General features: G+C 35.8%; 1 protein-coding gene across 1 annotated transcript in view; it reads left to right on the forward strand.

Annotated features, from left to right (window-relative positions):
• The window catches only part of ARID2 (AT-rich interaction domain 2), a 110,679-nt gene that overhangs the window by 41,972 nt on the left and 46,713 nt on the right, over nucleotides 1-21,994 (forward strand). Inside the window, exons 4-5 of the mRNA XM_075494459.1 lie at nucleotides 20,320-20,453; nucleotides 21,305-21,523. Of these exons, the coding sequence (XP_075350574.1) occupies nucleotides 20,320-20,453; nucleotides 21,305-21,523 (353 nt within the window). The remainder of the gene's footprint in view (nucleotides 1-20,319; nucleotides 20,454-21,304; nucleotides 21,524-21,994) is intronic.

The raw sequence follows: 21,994 nt of genomic DNA on the forward strand, positions 1-21,994 counted from the left end.
AATTTTTTTCCTTTTTTCAAATTATTTTTGTGTCTTACTATAGCATGATAAAATACTTAAATGTGAGATTATTTTGATAAGATATAACTTGATGCATGCAGTTCTAAAGGTACTGTATTTTCTTTTTAAAAACAATCTGTTCCCTATAATGGCCATAGCATGTTGGTTTTCAGTCATCCATGCGTTGTAAAAACTCACTGCCTAGAAATGCGGTTAGTTGCTTGTCTATCTTGCATAAGTTTGTTGTAATTAATCTGGTATGCCCCTGCTCCCAGGAGCTTAAAACTTTTAAAAATATTTAATCATACTTTCCATATCCTTTCCCAAAGGAAGGTACTGGAATAAATGTTCAGCTCATTTGGGGCATGAATTAGAGCCTCTGGGCCATTTAAAAAAAAAAACAAAAAAACCAAAAAAAAACAAAAAAAAAACCAACCCACCCAAAACAAAAAAAAACCCCAAACCAACCAAACAAAAAAAACCCAAAACAAAGCCCAGAAAACTACCAAACTAACTCAGTTGCATATTTCTTTGGTGATGAAGACAGAGGGCAGCTTGCACAAGTGGTGCTAAAACTGGATATGGGCTCTAGCCCATGTTCGTATTGGTCAAGGTTAATGTAGCACAGCTTGTGTAAGACATGGATTTGAGACTAGTCAAGAAAAATGACTGTTAAACCAGCTATCTCTTAAAATTTAATTACAACTGTTTGCAATAGTAGTTTGGAATTGCAAGATGGCCTTTACTCTGAGGACATAGACAGTCTTCTTTGGGATCTAACATCAGCAGTCGAATCTGTCCTGGCTGATCATTATGCCTCACCAGCTGGCAAGTACTGCTACCTCTACAACCTGCTAACCTGAGGAATCTTTTGTAAATAACTTGTTGATGACAGTACAACGTCAGCCAGTTTATTTCAACTGTTAGTGTTACATAACTTCATAAAACAGTAGTTAACAATTTAAAACTTCACTGCTCTCAGCTGTTTGCTGCCCACTTCTGCGGGACTCAGAATTATTGTAGCAGAGGTGGATGAGTAGTTTATTGGGATCATTTCCTGCTCTTCTGCAGACAAAATAAGCCAAGTTAGTTTAAATGAGTGGTTGAGCTAACCTGACTAATTTTGCCTGAAGCAGAATTGCATTTACTTGGCAGAGATTTGGGTATGCTGATTTCCAGTAGAGGGTGGTGGCTTCTGCAGTTGCTCCAGTAGTTTCTGTACTGATTGTATGCCTGTACGTCGTATTTCTTTTTCCAGGGGGAGGATACAGTATATCAGCACAGTTATTTGAGCAGCTAGGTAATGCAATTCCACACACCCCCCCCTTTTTTTGTTAAAGAGACTTAATGTTTTATGTTAGAAAATCTTGAAAGACATTTCTTATTTACTAGAAAATTTACTAACTTTTATTCATGTTTTCAGTTAAACTGTTTTTGGATGAAAATTGGAATTTCTGGTCTTTTTATTAAGTAAAAAGTACCTTAAATGTACCGGATACATTAAAAAATCAGTTTTCTCTAGACAAGTTCTGGCTTAAAAATTAATTTGTTAAGTTAGGGAAGTTTGAAGTGTAGTTGGTAAGTTATTAATTGTTCCTTGCATTTTCAAAGGCATTTAATGATACAAAGAGATGCTAAGTTATGTCTTCCTTATGTTGATAGCACCTGAGTAGATCTGGGGAGTTGGGTAATGGACTTGCATTGAAATGAGTAGGAAGCAGATGCTTAGGTGTTTAGATGCTTGTGAAAATTTACTTGGCACACATCTACTTGTTTGGGTCCTTACAAATCTTCAAAGATCTGAAAATCTGACTACATGTCTTAGGGTTGGTACATCTTTCATTTGCCCCCCCCCCCCCCCCCCTTTTCGTTTTCCTTTTCATAATTATGAAGAAGGGAAAAAGGGAAACCAAGTTTTCATTTTCTTTTAAATTCCCACTCTGTGCATGTTTTGAATAAAGTAAATATACTTCATGCCAATAGGTAGGGAAGGTAAAACCAAAATTATTTAGAGAGAAAGTGTAAAAAATGCCTGTGTAAAAAGTAAAATGTTAGCATTCCAATTATATTTCAGATGGATAATGTTGCTCTTAAAGCATTGTGTGATACTCTGACTTATGAACTTTAAATGAACTCAGAAACTTAGCTGTTTTTTCTTAAAGTTCGCAATATAATTAAAAAATTGGCATTTCTTAACGAATTAAACTTCTTGATGCGCTTCATTGATGCCCTCTACTATTATCTGTGTCTTTTGCATAAGTAATAGTAAGCTTAACCTTTAATGAAGACAAATATAACTTGTAACTAAGCTTTAGATTGATTTATTTATAGAAAGAGTTTTAAAAAATCTTATTTAAATATTGTTGGAGAAATGGGTTTTGAGGTTGTTGTTAAGTAGGATCTTTTGGTTGGTTTGTTTATTTATGTAACTATTAAATTTGCATGCCAAGTTTAGAAAAGGGTGTTCTGTGCATTTCAAGACTCGTACAATCTTCTGAATGTATTGGTGAAAGTGTTTCATATAGTGGGGGAGACACCTATGCTTGCAAGCGCATTCATGATGAACAATAAGTGTTTGCATTTAAAAAATAATACAACTGCTTGCTGTATCCTGATGCCATGTAGACTGAACTTGAAAGTACATTATTGAGAAATAATTTGAAATTCTGCTTTCATATTAGTAGTATTAAAAAAAAAAAAACAAACCACAAAACCAAACAATCTAGGAAATAGAAATTTCCCTCCTCTTTCCTAGTGGATTGGGTTATTTGTATCCATTTTCTTAAACAATACTCCTTATTGTGTAAAACAGGATAAATGACTCTTCCCCCCCCCCCCCCCCCAGTTAAAGGGAAATGTGTTGGTATGGTTAGTGCCATAGGAACCAAGCACAACATGACAACTAGTGCTACCGTAGTAGAATGTAAAATATGAAAATTGTAAGTAATGTGATCCTTATGACAGGGAGGCCATCCATGGTTTTTAAGTACTTTTCCTACTCTTAAATAACGATACTGATTGACCTAGTTTAATGAAAGGGGCAGGCTAACACCAGTTTGCTGAGGAGGTGACCCACAACTTTCATGAATTGTATTGGTGCTATTGTTGACCCTATTTACATGTTATGCAGAGCTGTTTTGGTTTTGAGGGCTGCATCTCTTTGCTTCTGTTTTAGTTACAGGGAGTACTTTTACTGTGTTTTTATTGATGTTTCTAAAAATAAATATACTATGAAGTGGTTTGTTCAAGAACATTTTTCAGTTTCAAGTACACCTTACGTATTAGCACATAGATAACTAACCTAAGTTTCAAAACTGTGTGATTTTAGAGCTTAGTAATTTCTATATTGTGCTCATTTCCTTGCCACTTCTACTCTCCCTTGAAAAGATGATTGTGTGCTTGAAAACAGGCAAAGAATACTAGTGTATTTAAATAATTGTAGTATTATTTTATCATGAAACAGTATAAATTGAGAACCTGTTATCTAAGATCGAGTATGGTGGTGTTTAACTCAAGGCTTACTTCTTTGGAACTTGCAGAAGATGTCAAAGGAAAAGAAACTTCTTGTTAATAGGCAATTGATGTGTTCAGTCCTTACTTCCACTAGAAATTTTGTAGTCAAAGACATTGAGAACACTTGAGTTCTTATATTGTGCCATTTCTTAATTTATAAAATATCTGAATGCACCTCAGCATGTGTTAGATATTTTCGGTATCTAAAATATAAATTACATGTTTTTTTTCTTCCTTTACATAATCTGAAATAAAAGCAGAGAATTGTATTATGACAATAAGTCACTATAAAAAGGGCCATTCTTTTGTGTGGCTAAATACTATGTCAAATCTTGATCGTAGTTATCTTGAAGCAATTTTTGTTTAAATGAAAAGCTAAAATACCTGTATTGATTTAATCACAATTCCTGTGCATTTTCCCTTTGAAGTGTTCCGTTCTTAATACGCACAGACACTGTTGTTAACCCTTGGAACAGAGGGGAAACAAAAGGAAATCAGTTTCTTCAGAATTTGATTTTCATTAAAAGAGTTAAAAATGTAACTCAAATTCTGTATTCCTGAGTCTTCAAACAAGCAGAACTAGAAAGTTTTTTCAGTCTTAACTTTTCTGAATTTTAGGAGCTAGAAATGAGCAAGACCTGAGCTGGTTTCACTGTAGGTGTTCATATTTTTCTGGAAATGACAAGAATAGTGGCAGTGCCACACTGCAGCTGCTTGAAATGTTTACTGCTGTAGGCTCTTTTACAGAAGCTCTTTTCTAAAGAGAGAAAAAGAAATTAAAAATTGCATTAAGGGGATTTGATTGTTACTTAATAGAAGGGAATATGTAAAGAGAGAACCCAATGCTCAAGAGATTCTTAGAATGTGAATAAAGGAGACAGGAAGAAAAGCACTTTTGCCCCCCTAATTTCTTCTGTTGCTGGACAGGTTTTAAGCTTCTCATACCTAGTAGGCAAAGACTTTAAAAGGTTGAATCCTTAAGAGACATCTTAGTAGCTTTTGTTGAAAAGAAACCCAAAGGACTTCAATTTTTATTCAGGTTGAGTTCTAGTAGTAGTGCCATCATCACAGTAAGGTCTGAACACCTTAACGTAGTTCTTAAAGTACAGTGTTGTATGTGGTTTGTTCCTTCTATCGTGATCTTTCCAGAGGGTTGTATATTATTGCTGGATTAATGCTTTTTATGCTACTTAAGGATTTACTTTTTTCTCCAGCTGTTGCAGAGCATGATGTTACATCTGAACAGAAAATACTGAAGATGTATTTTTCATTTCTTGTTTGAAATTTATTTCTGAGAAAGTTTACTCTTTTGTAGAAATGAGCTCTGCCTCTTGGTAGAAGGTTTCACTGGCCTAAAGAAGAATCCTCAAACGTGTCCAGAGCTTATGTGACACTGAGGTAGCCTGGTTTCACAATACTGAGTACTTAAAGAAAAGGACCAGTGCCATATGCTGGTCTTAGCTGGAAACTTGTTTAAAGTGTCTGTTTTCTGTGTAAGTACATTATTGTGAACCTATAGTTAGGTTTTCTAAAAACCTGGCTGTCTTGACCAGATATTGTGCACTGTAATACTCAAGTGGAAGTGTGAAGGAAGCACAAGTAACAAATCCTGTCATTATATGCTGGAATAATAGAGAATCATAGAATGCTTTGAGTTTAATGATCATCTAGTCCACCCCCCTGCCATGGGCAGGGACATCTTTCACTGGATGAAGTTGCTCAAAGCCCAGTTGAACCTGATGTAGCATTTAGAACTATTTAGAATTTATGTACATAGTAGCAGAAGGCTCTGAGGGAAAAAAGGATAACATTTAGATTATTAATTAGAAAAATGATTGTTTACTTTCTTATATATTGCTTAATATAGATATAAAGTGAATTTGTTGCTTTCCATAATGAACTTTTTTCAGTCTTAGAAGTACCCACTCTCTGCCTCTTAAAAAGGTACACAGTATATTAATTGCAGAGCACTTATTTTCCCACAAATTATTTCCATTCAAAATAATAGCAATACAATAAGCCTTACTAGGTTTATGCAGGATTTGAAAAGGCTGATCAATCCACAGTGGAGGATCAGGTTTTATCTCCTCTAAACCCCAGACCACCAGCAGGGACCTTAATATCCTGCAAACCTTTTCTAATACTTAATATCTGAATACTATTAATACTGGTTTATATTTTTTAGCCTTCCTATAAAAGAATACAGTTTCTCTTCCAGTATGCTCAACACATTTTTAGTATCTGTCTACTCAGTTTTAAGTAAGCTTAGAGTTTGAGTAGTTTTACTGCATATTTTGTAACAGCATTCTCATTGAGTAATTTGTTAGGTAGAAGTAGGGTTGTTGGTTTCTTTTTTTCCCCTTCTAATATCCAAAATTTCTCTTCCTTTAAAGCAATTTGCAATGATTATCTTCAATGCCTGAGACCGGTATTTCCCAACAGGAAATCTGATCTGTGGGCTTTATCTGTATTCATCGTGCCTGTTTGTTCTCTCTCTTTCATCTTTGTATATGTTCTAATGGCTTTACATTACAGTTATACAAGGCAAAAAGAAAATGCTTATAAATTCTTCGTGATTATTATGTCACTGGTAATTTTAAAATCTTCTCTGAAGGAGCAACACTTCATCTATCGTTCAGCTTTCCCCATGCTGTATCAGAATTAGTGTTAAGCCAGAGGCCATCTGTGTAGCATTCAGTGTTTCTCTGGCTATATCTATATTAGTGAATTAAGTGTGCCTGAGGCTAATTGACACAAAATGGCTCACGTCCATACTCTTAGCCCCAAAACAGGGTAGCTATATCCAAATTTACTTCTGGGAATGGTCCCGTGACCAAGGGGAGCTTCTGAACAGCGCCTTTAAATTGCTTGAAGGAATGCTAATTGGCCTGGACAGAAATTGTTTCAGGCCCTTTTCTAACAATTTAGTAGTACAGGCAGTTCATTTCCATGCATGGGAATGCGCACAGCACTGTTGATTTTACTAGTATAGATGTGTAGCCTTTACAACTTTAGACAGCTAAATCGATATGTTACCTTTTTATCATCATCTCTAAATTTGTACTTAGCTGCATTCTCAGAATACAGTGGGATACTTTAAGCCCTATAACTGCATATTGTTATGTGATCAAAAGATGTAAAATTAGTCATTATTATTTTAGTTTCAGTCTGGATATGTTTGCGTTGATTTAATACATACAGATATTTTTAAGTTGAATGTTTTTATGAAGGCCAGATTGCATTCCTTCTTACAAACTGATTTCTGATAAGATCTTGCGATAAAGAAGAGACTTGCTCCCAAGGCAGCTTTTTCCTCTCCACATAGAACTTAAAGAATTTATGTTCCTATTGTGCAGAATCCCAGCAGGACCCTCTTCATCAGTTTTTTTTTTTTATTCCATTCTCACTTTTTTCATGAATATTTGATCCATCTGGTAGTGTTCAAGAATTAATTAATTTTCATGTTTTTGTTTGATTTACCACATAAATAGGGACATGTAAACTAGTACATTTGCTTTGATTATGTGGTCAAACTGTGGAATACAGATTAGCAGATAAATTGTAAATAGATTTATTTGCAGGAAAAGACTGATTCATAAGATTAAGGCAGAAAAGTGCAACTGTTAAAATTGCTGATTCTGTGCAGAATCTAACAATGAAATTACAGATAGTTACATGAAGTGAAAAAATGGCATAGCAATGTATTTTTAATAAAGACTTGTAGATTCAGTAAATTTAAGAAACAGTCTATAAGCATTAGAAATCAGTAAATTCTATTTTTTATTCTGTGTTTTATGCTTTTATTTAGTAACTGCTGAATAAGGCTGGAAGAAGTATTGTGGAAATGTTTACCGTGGTGGCTGGAGCAATTGCTGAAATCTAGAAAACCTATTTCTAGACTGCTGTTTTCATGAGATTTGAATCTACAATTACTATTCTCTTGTATAGTATCCTTCTAATTACCAGGCTTCCTACTGGAACCTTATTGGCCCTTCTTGTCAAAGTAGTGCCAGAATGTAGCAAAGAGTGTGGATTAATAATAGGCCAGGGAGAAAGGACCATTTTCCAGTAATTAAGATAGTACTTTGCATGTGTGGAGTCTGGACTGTGAAGCCTCATTCTAGAAACTGCTGATGTGTTTTGCATTAAGAGTGTTTGAATGACATGCATAAGCATCATTTCTGTTGGCATAGTTATAATGAAGTATGCAAATATGAGGTATTATAAATTTTTTAGTGTTTTAAGTCCTGAGAATATTTTTGTCTTTTCACTGCAGTCTGAAAAGTGTGTAATATTCCTAAATTTCAGAAACATGCAAGGTAGGTATTTGCAGTTGAAAATAAGTACACAAGTCTTTGCAGGTGAGAAAGATTCCAGTTTAGCAAAGTGTTTTGAGTAAGTGTATAATTGTAATTGTAAGTGTGTGATGTGAGACCATTCATACCTTGTGATATTTTGCTAGGTTACAGCTTTATAGGAGAAATTTATTCTGCATACCCAAGGCAATGTGAGTGACCATTACCTTCCATAGTATTGTGGATATCTGTATTATTTGTAATGGCTTGAGAGAAACTCAAAGAACTGGAAATTCTTGGTAGGATAAATTCTTTTCAGGGCATTATTGCTGTGTAAATAACTTCTGTGTAACGGCTAGCAGGCAGAAAATGAAAGAATTTACTTCTCGCATACAAAAAAAACCCAGTCTAGTTTTTCTAAAAACATTAATGAAGTTCTTGAAAGTTCACAAGGGAATGGTTCTTAGTTTTGTTGTGCAAATACCAGCCCTCTCTATTTACATATTTGGTAATGGAACTGTGTACTAAAGACAACAGGGAATCACCTCCTTAATTGTAAGTACTACAAGGCCAGTTTGCATCCTGAATTTAGAGAAAAAGCTAAGACTGAATTGCCACAGAAATTTTCTTTAGTGAGAACAACTTTTCAGTCAACGCACTGACAGAATGTTGTATTGCTGTAATAAGTGTTGTTTCTTTCTCTGCTTTCTTTTGCATTACCTGAAAAAGAAAAAAGCAAAAATATTTTTCTAATTTAAATTTCATAATAGTTAAATAATAAACATGAGTAGTTTGAAAAGGAATCTATACTTGTTTATAATGCATATAGTTTTCTTCATATAGTTAATTAAATATTTGTATGTTGATTATATAGCTTTATAGAGTCAGTAGGTCTTCCGGCCAATTTAACAACTACTTGTGTTCACAGTTCTGAAAGTTACACAACTTTGTACACAATATACATTAAATGTGTACACATGTATTTGCATTAAGATGTTTTTATGTACATAGCTGCTTCTCTCAAGAAATACTTCTGGAACACTTGGTTGCTTAATCTGTGGTGGTCAAAGCCCAGAGTATGTTTAACGTGCTTTTGTTTGTTTCTAATCTTGTGTTCGACTGTTAGATTTCTAGCTTTACTATTTGGCAAAATACGAGCCACTATTTTTAATGGAAGTCCCCAGCTTTAAAACATGCTCTAAGTTATCACACTGTGTAGGAATGATAACTTCGTGTTCTGAATTTAAAAAAAAATAAATATGTATTCTTTTATGTATATATTTATACATCTATTAAAAAAAATATTTCCTCGTTAAACGCAATTATTAGGTAAATGTCTGTTGCTGTCAAAACACCACCCGATCCTAGGATATGTTTGTGAAAGAATACATGTTTACAAGTGATTTTTATTTTAGTATTTATTTTGACACTTGACTTAGTGACCTAAATTGTGTTCACTGAACACAAATTTTTATGTTCTGTGCAGACTCTGTATTACAAGATGTGCTGAGTATAACCAATAACTATGTAGGAAGCTGTATTTAGTTGAAAGTATTATTATTACTGTATCACAATACATCTTACAGTGTAGACACATTCACTTATATCGCTACCAGCTCTGAAGTGGATACAGGAATACTTAAAATTGTTGTAGAGACTTTCATAATGCGGTGGCATTTGGGATTTCAGTGGCTGCCTGAAACTAGATGGCTGGTGTGGGTGACAGTACATTCCTGTGAGTTGCTTTGGGCAAGCCACACAGTGCTTAGTTATGGTTTCCTGCACATGCCTACAGTGATTCCTAACATGTAGTACCATTTGTATTAGCGCATCTTTGCCATGCAGATACTCTTCTGTTCAGGCACTGTGGGGAGATCTAGGTGGTACTGTAGATTGTTTCTCAGAGAAACTTTGGGTTTTTTCTAGAATTTGCGAGCATGTTATGGAGATAGCAAAAAATCTTGAGGATTCTCATGGTTTGTTTGAAGAGCTAAACTCAGGCTGCTGTGATGCTTGACAGACTTGATGAGCTGTCATCCTAGATGGCAACAGAATGACTATAATATTAGCAAGATGAATACATCTGGGAATTGCCTTTGTTGAAAAGTTAATTCCCAGATACAGACTGGAGAATTAATACTATTAATAATGGTACAGCTCAGATATTCCTGGATGTGAAGCCCATCAGATCTAATGAAACAGCTGCTGACGCAGTAAGAAGTGATGCTGGTTTTGAATTGTTTTTGGCGAGCAACGAGAACGCCGTAGGAGAGTTGGTCCTGGAAAATAAGTGTGGACTGCAGCTGTGCATCACAAGTGGATTCCATTTTAAATTAAATTTAAAATAAATGAAAACAAGCCTGTAAGTGAAGGGTCTTAATTTCAAAAGAACAGGTGTTAATACATTTTGGTTTTAGTTACAGCATAGTAGACCAGAATTTAGTTGCTCAACTGTCAAGACTTTGTCAACTGGGCCTGCTGCTTTTGCTGTGTGGAGCCTTTCCTGTGCAGTACTTCTGCCAAAGTTGGCCACAGGATTTAAGAAGAGTTAGAGGAAAGTTAAAGGAATGTAGAAGGAGACCTAAATTTGCTTTCAGCTACTATTTCAGCTAACAAATCTTCATGGTGAATGAAACTTGCCTTTTATTTTAGGACTTCTTTTTCCCTCCTCCCTCCTTCTGTAACAACACAGAGTTCCTCTTAACTTAGAGATGGCCAAAGTATCTGTTTTCTTCTCCTGTTCTCAGTTATGCAGTGTATTTATCCAGAATCTGTTGGGAGTTCCTGGTCGTGCAGTTTTTTCAGAGGCTTGTGTTGTCATCCCCCAGCCACCCCAGTCTTTTGAAGTTGCAGTCCAGCATACGCCGCACTTTAGTTGGCTGGCATATGTCTTCTATTATTTTCCTTCTAAATTGGAGCATTATTAATAAGAAAGCATAAATAGTATCTTAATTTCTTTCCTCTTGGTGTTCCCATAGATATTAAGAATGTATTTTCAGTGACTCTAAAATGATTTTTTTTTTTTTTTTTCACTTAGAAGCATTGCATCTTTTTCTTGTTGTTGTGATGTCTAACAAAGTGAAACTTCCAGGATTGCTGATGATCATGAATTTTACACTTCTTCTTCTAACGATAAATAATACATCTTGCCTTAACAAAGATTCAGAACTTCGTGAAGGCATGTATTTGGTTTTCTTCTGCTTGCAAAGGCTTCTTGGTAGGTTAAGAATTTTTTAACCAAATTTCAAGCAAACCACAAATTGGACCATCTATCATGTAGTCTCACATAACCTATGTTACAAAATGTTGTTAACACATTTAAATTCCAGTGTATGCAATTGTAGTTTATATGTGGATCTATATAAAGGTCTTGGACTAAGTTTAATCTGCACAGGGCCTCCCGAGTTTGCTCACAATTTGCCTAACGTGTGACAGAATGATATCAGGGTGGAGGCTGGAGTTGTGGAGTCCCTGACATGTTGCGTATGGTCAGATGGGGCTGCATGGGAACTGACTCTGGAACAGGCCAGCCCAGGCTGGAGGACAGTATTCTGTGGCCACGTAGTGGAGCACCAGGCCAGATGTTTGAAAAGCACAGCTGTTGAAGTTTCCTACTCATCTGGTAAGCTGGCCAAGTACAGCATTAAGAGTCTTGATTTGTCAGCCTGTCTTATTAGGTCGTCACAATAAGCCAGAAATCAAACAAATACAGCTGAGAATCATGTGTGGAGTGTTTCACTGGGTGCATTAGGTGAGATACTGAGTTTCTGAGTTACACAACGTGAAGATGGAAAACACACAAACATCGTTTTGAAGTATTCAGCTGCAAGCATCAGTTCTGACAATAATTGGATGTAACTGTTGACTTGGAATTCATGGTGCCCTCAGGGTCAAGGAAAAAAAGCCCTGAAAAGATTGCTGATGACACTGGTGAAACACTCAGATACGAAATCAAGTTTGAGGCAGCTTGTTGGTGTACGCTCAAAGTTTTAGCAGAGCCTTGAAGCGGATTGTTGAGTTTGGCACTTCCAGGAACTAGTGAGGTTAACTCTTGGGACAGGTATTTTGTAAGCAAAAATCTATGAGATGAGTAAAGGAGTTAGACATTACTTGGGACAGCTGCAGCAGCAGCTTTGTTAAGTTCTAAGCAGGAGTTTCATTCCAAAGTGTGGTACCAGTCTCCACTGTGTGCACTAGCAGCAGGAGAGTTGAGCATAAGCGCTTTGGCCCTGCTGAGAAATAGCCTTCTCTGTGATTAAAATACTACCTGCTATCAGGATTCATAAATGGATCAGATTTTCAAGTGACTGTAGCAGGCATAGATTCATGGTATAGGACTATAATGGATTGTCTGATAAAGATGTTATCTTTTTAAAAAGGTTGCTGCTTTTGACTGGCACCACAAGTTCATGAGTTGTCGCTTGTAAAGAAGTCAGATGTACAACTGGGTAATACACGCATGAGTGCAAGTACCAGTGTGCTGCATGTATTGGCGAGGAATGTTATTGGAAGCCTGAGAGGTATTTGGTTTTTTTTAAGTTCAAAATCTTACAATAATAGGTAGCTTTTACATTTTTTTTTCCCTCTGTTGCCTCCAATATTTTTAGTTACTTTTACTGTTTTACCCAAGCATGGACCCCTGTTCTGAAAATTTTCTAGTTGGTGTAGCATTGCCACCATGGAATTCCTTAGCCCTTCAGGTTAGGGCAAGGGTTATGTGGAATTAGGGGCAAAGAGAGACAGTATGCAGTGATTCACAGGGTGACACGAACTGGAACATGGAGTAGCGTGAAATCCTTATTACAGTAAGGATTTTGCCTCATGATTATCTAGGATGTTGTTATTGATAGGATTGCAATTAGGGAGAGGGGATGCAAGAGAATGAGCAGGAAGAGCATGTCTGTCGTGCTTCATAATGGAAGGTGTTCAAGCTAACAGAATTGGTGCAAGTTCATGTTGTCAGTCTCCTGCTAATAATGCTGCCAAAAAGACAGTTCCAAGAAGGATCAGGTGGAGAGCTCTGGTAGGAATGGTACCTGCTTGTCCTTCAGCCAAATACAAAGATAAGGAATTGGTAGTTAGATTGTGATGGTTGATGCTGTCTTCACTGTTTTGCCAGGCAGTGGCTTAATATATATTTAGCAAATTTACGGTGTCCTGGTATACGGAGCCAAAATATCCAAATAAGCCAGATGTTTTATACCAATACATAAAATAACTTGACAAATACTAAGGGTGTATGTGGTATACTCTAAATTTTCAATTGGAGACCACTGTAATGTGAAAGTCTAGATTTTTTTTTTTTTAATTCAAATTCTCCACTTTTGCGAGAAGCAGATTCAAAAGGTGCCAGAAATGTCCCCTAAACCCTAGCTTGAGAGCTTGTGGTATACTCTAAGCCCATTCAGGGCTACTGTTGATAGTAAACTCTGCATGCCACTAGCTGTACCTGGTGTAGACTTCCTTTTATTAGTATTTTTTTCCCAAATATCTGAAAACAAGCCTGAAACTAACTTGACTGAATAAAAACCTGTGTTGTTATTGAAATAAGTATTTTTAATGGACAAAAATGTTAGCCATCTTCGTAGAATTTATTTGCTCATGCACCTGAATGAAACAAAATGACTTATTGAAGTTCTGTCACAGGAACAGAATGTGTAATATGTGAATTTGATTTTCAAAGGGATATTATCTTTTCATTTCCAACTCAAGGGATCCTTAAAGGAACTGAGTTTTCAGAAAGCATTGAAATCACTTGCCCTTCAAAAAGTAGCCAGCCTTCACATGTCTCTGGCTGCCCATGTATTTTCCCGTATTTCCATACTTTGCATATCCTGTAGTTCTAGCTATTCACCAGGGGGGTGTGTGTGGTGGTGTTTTTTGGGGGGTTTTGGTGAGGGAGGGGTGTTCGGGTGGTTTTTTTGTTTGTTTTGGTCAGGTTTTTTGAAGTTAAGCCTCTCAGAATAGAGGTGTGATCCAAACTGAAAAGAGGGAGTGGCTGTAAATTGCCACTGGGTTTCATTGTATTTCAGTTTCTTGAATATTTTGGATCATGTGTGCACTGGGCTAACACCAGTTCAAGGTGCCGTGCTAACAGTGTGGGGCACCTTTCAATATATGTACAGAAGGTAGTTTTCCTCATTACTCCATTCTTACCAAAGCTTCAACATAGTACTTACAGACGTAAGTACTTACATAGTACATAGTAGTTACAGACTTACAGTACTTACAGACTTACATAGTACAACAGATGTCTTTGAAACTTTTGTGTCCCATATACATTACTTGTTTCATTAGTAGTTTCGTTCTGATCCTTCATTTAGTTAGCTGCTTTAGTTCTTTTTCATATGTTAGCTGCATCTTTCTCTTTTCAGGGCCTAATTGTTCAGTTGGCATTGAAATTAAAAGAGAAGATTGGAAGGTTGAGACCTATATTGTTGATGTATACACCTGTGACTTTGCTAAATTAAGGAAGCATTCTGAATTCCTAAAAACCTTTTTCTGTGGTCAAAGTATGCATTTCTAGTCTATAGCTACAGGTCTAAGTTGTTTTGAAACATGAGATTAGCCTTTTGTAACTATCTGATTATAATTTATGAGCTTTTGCACAACTGTTTTTCAGTAATAGAAAAGCTCCATTCTTAAATTTCTTGTATCTTTAGAGCAAGAGCTGTCTTTATGATAACTATTCTGCTGTTTGCATAGTAGCTGTATGCCAGACTGGTAAGATTAGAATTTAAGACTAGTAAAGCTCATTTACAAGCTAATTTACAAAGCTTCTTCTCTACACTAAAATTCCAGATCATGCATTCTCTCTGCAGGAAACAAAAGGAAGGTCTGGAGGATTGAGGACTGTACAGCTGTCTGTAAACAGTCGGTACTTATGTAGCATAAAGGAATCATACTAAAGCAGTCTATTAAGGTCTGGTTGTTATGGTTGAAATTCAGTAATACAGTGCTGTTAAACTCAATGGATTCAGAAATAGTGAAACGTCCTCCCTGTAAACTAGCAGTATCTTAAAAGGAGTAAGTGTATGTATTAAAGGTGGGGAAGGTCTTTCTATTTGTTATGGATTTGGGGTTTTTTTTTGGTGGTGTTTTTTTGTTTGTGGTTTTGGTTTTGGTTGTTTTTTTTTTTTTTTTTTTTTTTTAGCCTTTGTAACTGATGCTTTGGGGTCGTTGGGGGCTTTTTTATTTTGTTTTGTTGTTTGTATTTTTTTTCCTCAGCAAACTTGATTAGTTTGAGAAAGGGAGTGTTCTTTGAAAAGGTGGAACTTCAGTAAATTGAATAACAATAAAAAGAGCTGGGAATTTAAGAAAGTGAAGATGGTACTAGCTTTGGCATAGGGAAAAATTAGATCATCACTTAAGGTTGATTTGAATCCTGGTTTCCTATTAAATATTTAATAAGACATTTGTGAGAACTTTGTGAGAGTTGTCAACACTGAAAAAAAATTACAACCATTTTAGTTTGCAAAGGTCTCTTTACGTATAAATTAAGTTTTTCTAACCCGCCAACATTTCTTGACCCGACTGAGGGGGAAACAATGTAATTGGTTTCGGAGAGGGAAGAAGGAAACTAGATTTTGAAATTTCCGGGTTTCTGTGTTTGTCAGAACTGTTTTAACACATTTTAATAAAGTAGGTATTAAGAGAGGAGCACATCTAGGATATTCATATTGTTCAGCTCTGCTGGGACATGGCTTTAATAAAAAGCATAAGGTTCAGTATTTGTATTTTGAAGTATGGACCAACGTGGATTATTTTATGATATAGAAGGTGGTTGGTTTGGTTTGTTTGTTTGGTTTTTTTTAATGCTTAAATAGCTATTCATTCTTGGTAGAATGGACAAGTCCAGAAAAAGATGGTAGTAAATTTGCAAACTGTATTTTGAGTACTGTATGTGTTCCTGTAGAGGGATTTTTACTTCATCTTATTAAATATTCTAATGAAATCTTATATTCAGTAATGAAAGCGTTTTATGCTAAGCTTAGGCTTTGACTCAGACCAACAAATATGAGGAAATTAAATCTAGCCACAGCACGTCTGAAGTCCCTTTAGACAAGCTAAGGCAGTGTCACTTCTGCCACTGTAGAAATGGCACATGCGCATCATCTTCTTGCCATCCTCAGCTGTGTACACCTGCTGTTTCCCCTGCATCAGCTCTAGTATTCATCTGACCTCTATTGAGTTTGAAAAATCAGTGGAAAGCCAACCTAGAATCCTCTTCGTTTGCTAAATGAGCTCTCTGAAGAGTGAGAGACTGGATGGTCAGAAGGAGGGAAGGTCAAGCTGTCTCTGAGCTACTCTTTTAGATCTTGATCATAAGCACACATTTATATAGTCTCTGTTTAAATTGATTGGACTTATTCATAGATTTGATTAATCTGATTCAGGACTTTGTGAAGGTAGTAGCTTTTCTTCAACATGTCTTTTCCTCAATTTCAACAGCTTTTAATGATCTCATAGGAGTACAAAGCAAAGCATATGTTTGTGTATGTGTAGGAAAGATCAGTTCTAGATTTTTAGGTTTCCTTTTCACTTGGTATCAGAAGTTAGACTAGTTTTGTGAAGTCATCTTATCAGCATTGGTCACCTCAATTACAGTACCAACTCATTTATTCAAGCCACGGTGACAGCAATGATGACAGACTGAGTGATTGACTGAACTGTTTGAAAGACAATTAACAAATGCTGGTAGCAGAAGGTAGTCTAGACTTTTGCAGTGAGCAGCATTTAACTGAAAGTATTTTAATTGTTCCCATGGTTCAGTTTGGACCAGGGTAAATTGGAAATATTCATAGAATCATAGAATACCAGGTTGGAAGGGACCTCAAGGATTGTCTGGTCCAACCTTTCTTGGCAAAAGTACGGTCTAGACAAGATGGCCCAGCACCCTATCCAGCTGAACCTTAAAAGTGTCCATTGTTGGGGAATCCACCACGTCTCTGGGGTGATTATTCCAATGGCTGATTGTTCTCATTGTCAAAAATTTTCCTCTTGTGACCAGTCGGAATCTCCCCAGGAGTAACTTGTACCCATTACCCCTTGTCTTTTCCATGTGACTCCTTGTAAAAAGGGAGTCTCCATCTTCTTTACAGCCACCCTTTAAATACTGAAACATGGTGATGAGGTCTCCCCTAAGCCTTCTTTTCTCAAGGCTGAACAAACCCAGTTCTCGGCCTTTCCTCATATGGCAGGCTTCTGGACCCTCTCCAGCCTGTCCACATCTTTTCTGTATAGAAGGGACTAAAACTGAACACAGTATTCCAGGTGTGGCCTGACAAGCGCTGAGTAGAATGGATAATGACTTCTTTATCTCTGATGGTGATGCCCTTGTTGATGCAACCCAGCATCCTGTTGGCTTTCTTTACCACAGCAGCACACTGTTCACTCATATTGAGCTTGTTGTCCCCCAGGACCCCCAGGTCTCTTTCCACAGAGCTGCTCCCCAGCCAGGTAGATCCCAGCCTGTGTGCACTCCTGGATTATGTTTTCCCAAGTGCAAGACCTTACACTTGTCCTTGTTGAACTTCATAAGGTTCTTGTTAGCTCACTCTTCCAGCCTATCCAGGTCTTCCTGCAGGGTGACTCTCCCTCCCAAAGTGTCCACTTCCCCACTCAGTTTGGTATCATCAGCAAACTTATCAGGGTACACTGATGTGGTCCTATGTACTATTGGACATATAGTTCAGAATCCTGCACAACTGTGTTCTTTCTCAGGATTTTAGAAGCCACTAAGTTTATCTTAAAATACCAATCACTAACGTGTACAGGAGGGCATTTAGCCTGTCAATATATAAGCCACTGGTATTTTCTCAGTTCATAGTCAATACAATATTTTCTGGATTCAGAATGGTCAGAATAGGGAAGGGATGCTGGTCAGTATGTAGGTGCACATAGCTCAAAACAATGAGCCTTAAATAAATGCTTCGTCATAGGAAGAATAAAATACTTTCTAGATGATTTAAAATCATGGATTTCTAACTTTCACAATTGGAGATGAGTGTTTTATTCCAGTAAATGTTTTTGTAGCTGTGTTAGGATATCGACACAGTTATTTTGAGAAACTAGTAGAGACATGCATGGAGTCATGGGACACATAAGGTTGCGTTGTGCATTATTTGCCAGGTATTCTATTTCTGACTATACACTTGAATGTTTGGCTATTCTACTATAGCTTCATGCTTTTTAAAATATTTTTGTCAGTTATATTCCACAGTGTGTGTATTTTTCTCTTCGCTACTTTTAAATTGCTTAAACCCATACTATATTTAATATTAATCTCCCACACAGAGCTTGAGCATGGCTCTGAATTGAGCTCTAACATGTTCTCCTCCGTGTGTGTGTGTGTGTATACACACACACATATATTTTATATATATAACACCCTACTCATGTTAATTGTTTGTTTTTTTTAAGAAGTTATTGAATAAATGATAATATGGAAAATGGAGATTGTCACATCTTATCTTTTTGTGTATGTGTGATTGCCATATTTGGTGTTCAGTGATGTAATGTTCATTTGTAGGGTGATTAACAGTTCATTGATAGTGGAAGGAAATTAATTTTTTTTTTTAAATAAAGCTTGAGTAGTAGCAGATAATAAAGCAGAATAAAGCTATGGTACTAACTCCGTGATAAAATGCAACAAGGAAATAAAATAATAAAACAGTTATGTAATTACTTAGGTCAGGCTCTTTAAATGACCATTATAATGCAAAAAATATCAGTTCTTTAGAAGAGAGCTGCACTATTTCTCCCCCCCCCCCCCCCCCCCCCGAGCAGTGTCTTTGATGCTCATATGCTGAGAATCACCTTTTGCCATATAGAAGCTATGGATTGTATTTGGTTTTAATCTTTGGATATAAAATGTAAGGGAAAGTAAAGAAGTAGGATAAAAGGATAAGGAAAACATAGTGGAAGAGAAGAATTAGGATTTAGAGTTAACCTGTGGGTGGGAGAGTGTTGAGTTACAAGTTTTAAAAAGTTATAAACAATTTTATAGGATTTTACTTTTTTGCAGATTTTAAATTGGGACCTAATTAGCATAAATGAGGATTTTTAGTTTAAAGATTAAAAACCCAACCATATTTAAATGTAATTTTTAGTCTCTGAAAGCAAATGATAGTGCAGGGAAGATTTTTGCTGACTCCTTAACTCACTCAAGACTCTATGTAATAAGGATGGTGCTATAGCAGTGGTTCACATACCAAGAACATATATAGTACTTTGGATGTCCTGAACATTAGTCAGACACAAATCACAGTTGCATGTGATACAGTGCACCATGATATGCCTTAATAACTCTGAAATTTTTTCCTTCCTTCTGGAAGGTACCAATTTCCTAACAAAAAATGTATTTGCCAATATTTTAAAGTTATGGTTATGTCACTGATATCTCACTTCATGAAACAATTACTGATTTAATGCATCTGAAATAATCCCCAGAGGTCAATGGGAGTACTGTTGTCTTTAAGTCTTTCTGATTCACAATGAGTTAATTACTTCAGTGTCTACTGACAAAGATTATACCAAAAGCTTGTTTTTTCCCAACATATTAAATATTTTTAGCATATACAAAGAGGAAGATAAATGTTTTAAATTATTTCCTCATTATGTAATATTTTTATTATGATTTAATTGACTTGATATTGTCAGTTTTCAGCACAATGAAAGTTTGTAAATTTAGGCAACTTTGTGATCTTGGAATAATTTCATGAAGGGTTTTCAGCTGCATATCAGTGTGAAGTTAAGGCTACAGTGGGCCTTTGAAGTTGACTTCATATATTGGAGTGTAAAAAAGTTCTGAAAGTTACAGATTTAATGCTAAATTAACTGTTAATTGAGATAATTAATTCACCAAGCTGATTGACTGTTTACTTTTGTTATATGTAAATTCTGTGCTTGCAGTCCATTCTGTGTACAATATATCAGCATTTTTTTTCTTAAGGGGTTCGAAGGGATTTCCCATAGTCATTAGTTGCAGCCATATTGCAACTTCTGATCCTGAATTGGTACCTTCAGTATCCCTGGGTTCTCTTACTCTTGTAAAATTGCTAGGACTTGGTATATTGTTTCTCTTTAAGACAGATGAAAAGAAATAAGTGTTTTTCTGGACTTCACCTCAGTATATGTATTGGTAACCTGCACAGAGTAATTTTTATGTTGCTTCCACTTGCAGAGTTATCTTGGGTAGCAGAAGCTGATTTGGGAAAAACGGACTAGTCACAAGAGGACTCAACGGGTTGCAATTTAGCTAGGGATTGTTGTTGAGAAATGTGAAGAAATTTAATATCTAAATCCATAGTGCCACATATCTGCATTTTCTGTATCGCCTATTGTCAGTCTGACTCATGTTTTATGTTTTATACCACTTTGACTATTGTTTCCAGTAAATCCCCATGCTTGTACAGTTTGTTTCCTTTGGCAGTTCAGCTCTTGGGGGATGAAGGATATAGTTGTACTATATATATTCAAAATATTTGCCTTTTTTTTTTTTTTATTCCAGTTATCTAGAAAAGTATGAAAAAGTCCATCATTTTGGGGAGGAGGATGATGAGGTACAACCAGGCAATCCAAAGCCACAACTTCCTATTGGTGCAATTCCAACTTCCTATAACTACCAGCAGCACAGTGTGTCAGGTAAATTTTTGAGGAAAAGTGCTATTTTTTTCCATATATATATATTCCGTATATATATATATGTTTGGACAGGCTACAGAAGTAGTGTGTAGCTAAATTTACAATATTATTAAAACCATCAAATCTGTGGGTCACTCAAATTATTAATTAAATACACTGAAAAACCTGTCCACTGTGAACCAAAAGAAAATAAATACGAAAATCCATAAGTTATTTCCCTTCTTTACAAATGTTTCTCTTTCTATTTAGCAAGGCTAAATAGTTACTTGTCTTGAAACAATGTACCTTGAAAATTCACAGATTGTGTTTCTGTCACATCAGCCATTTCTCTACAGAGCGAAATGCCTGAGCTGACCATATGATTAATTAATCTTTAAAAGCCAAGGGATAAAACACATGTGTAAGGAGCCAGAATCACCACCATTGTAATTTAGAGACCAAAATATCAATCTTGAACCAATAAACAAATTGTAAGCTGGTGGACTCTGTGGAGTGGATGTGTAATTTGTGTAGAAAGTTACTCCAAATTGTATTACAATTCTATTCTGCTTTAATTAAAGTTTGCATTTTCAAAGCTTTTCTTTGGGAGAACATACTACAGTATTCCATTCTGGAGATGATGAAGGAATTAATATTAACTAGAAAGGTACACAGCTAAGTAGAGTATGTTCAGCATTTTGGCTAAAGAAAAATGGAAAAAATAAATTGAATACTGTAAAAACTTCAAAAAACCCACAATACTTTATTAATAAACTTTTTTGAAAAAATACTTATTCATAATATTGCATAATGTATCATATGAATATTAATCAGTTCAGCTGTGAAAACGTTTTAATTTTTTTCTTGTTTAGATTACCTTCGTCAAAGCTATGGGCTGTCTATGGACTTTAACTCACCAAATGACTATAATAAATTGGTGCTTTCACTGTTATCTGGACTCCCAAATGAAGTGGACTTTGCAATTAATGTATGTACTCTTCTTTCAAATGAAAGCAAGCATGTTATGCAGCTTGAAAAGGACCCTAAAATCATCACTTTACTGCTTGCAAATGCTGGGGTGTTTGATGACAGTAAGTATATAATGTTTTTGCAACAGAAAGAGTCAATACCTGTTGTAGCATCTTTCACAACCCTTGATAATCAAAATGTTTATAACTTATTGCACTGTAATGTACTTATCTCTAGTTTTTCTTTTTACCTTGTCCACAGTTAGTTTTTATCAGACATTACAAATACCTTTTAAGTTAGGTAACTTAAAACAGTGTTATTTAACAGTTTAGTGAAACATAAGAATTAGTTTTTCAGTGATAGAGTTTAATTGTTCAAGGTGCTCAAATTTACAACACTGGATTTCCATCTGCTTGTAGTGTATTACTACTTTCTTCTGAATTTGTAGGACCATGCTGAGTTTTCATAATTCTTTTCTAGTAGCAGTCACAAATTTAAAAATTAAAATGGACAGTCTGAAAACAATGACCCACTAAGATTTTTATCCTGATAATTCACTACATGTTCAACTGTAGTGAAATTCAGAATACAAA

The sequence above is a fragment of the Mycteria americana genome, chromosome 1 (assembly GCF_035582795.1).
Source record: "Mycteria americana isolate JAX WOST 10 ecotype Jacksonville Zoo and Gardens chromosome 1, USCA_MyAme_1.0, whole genome shotgun sequence".
Taxonomy (NCBI): Eukaryota; Metazoa; Chordata; class Aves; order Ciconiiformes; family Ciconiidae; genus Mycteria; species Mycteria americana.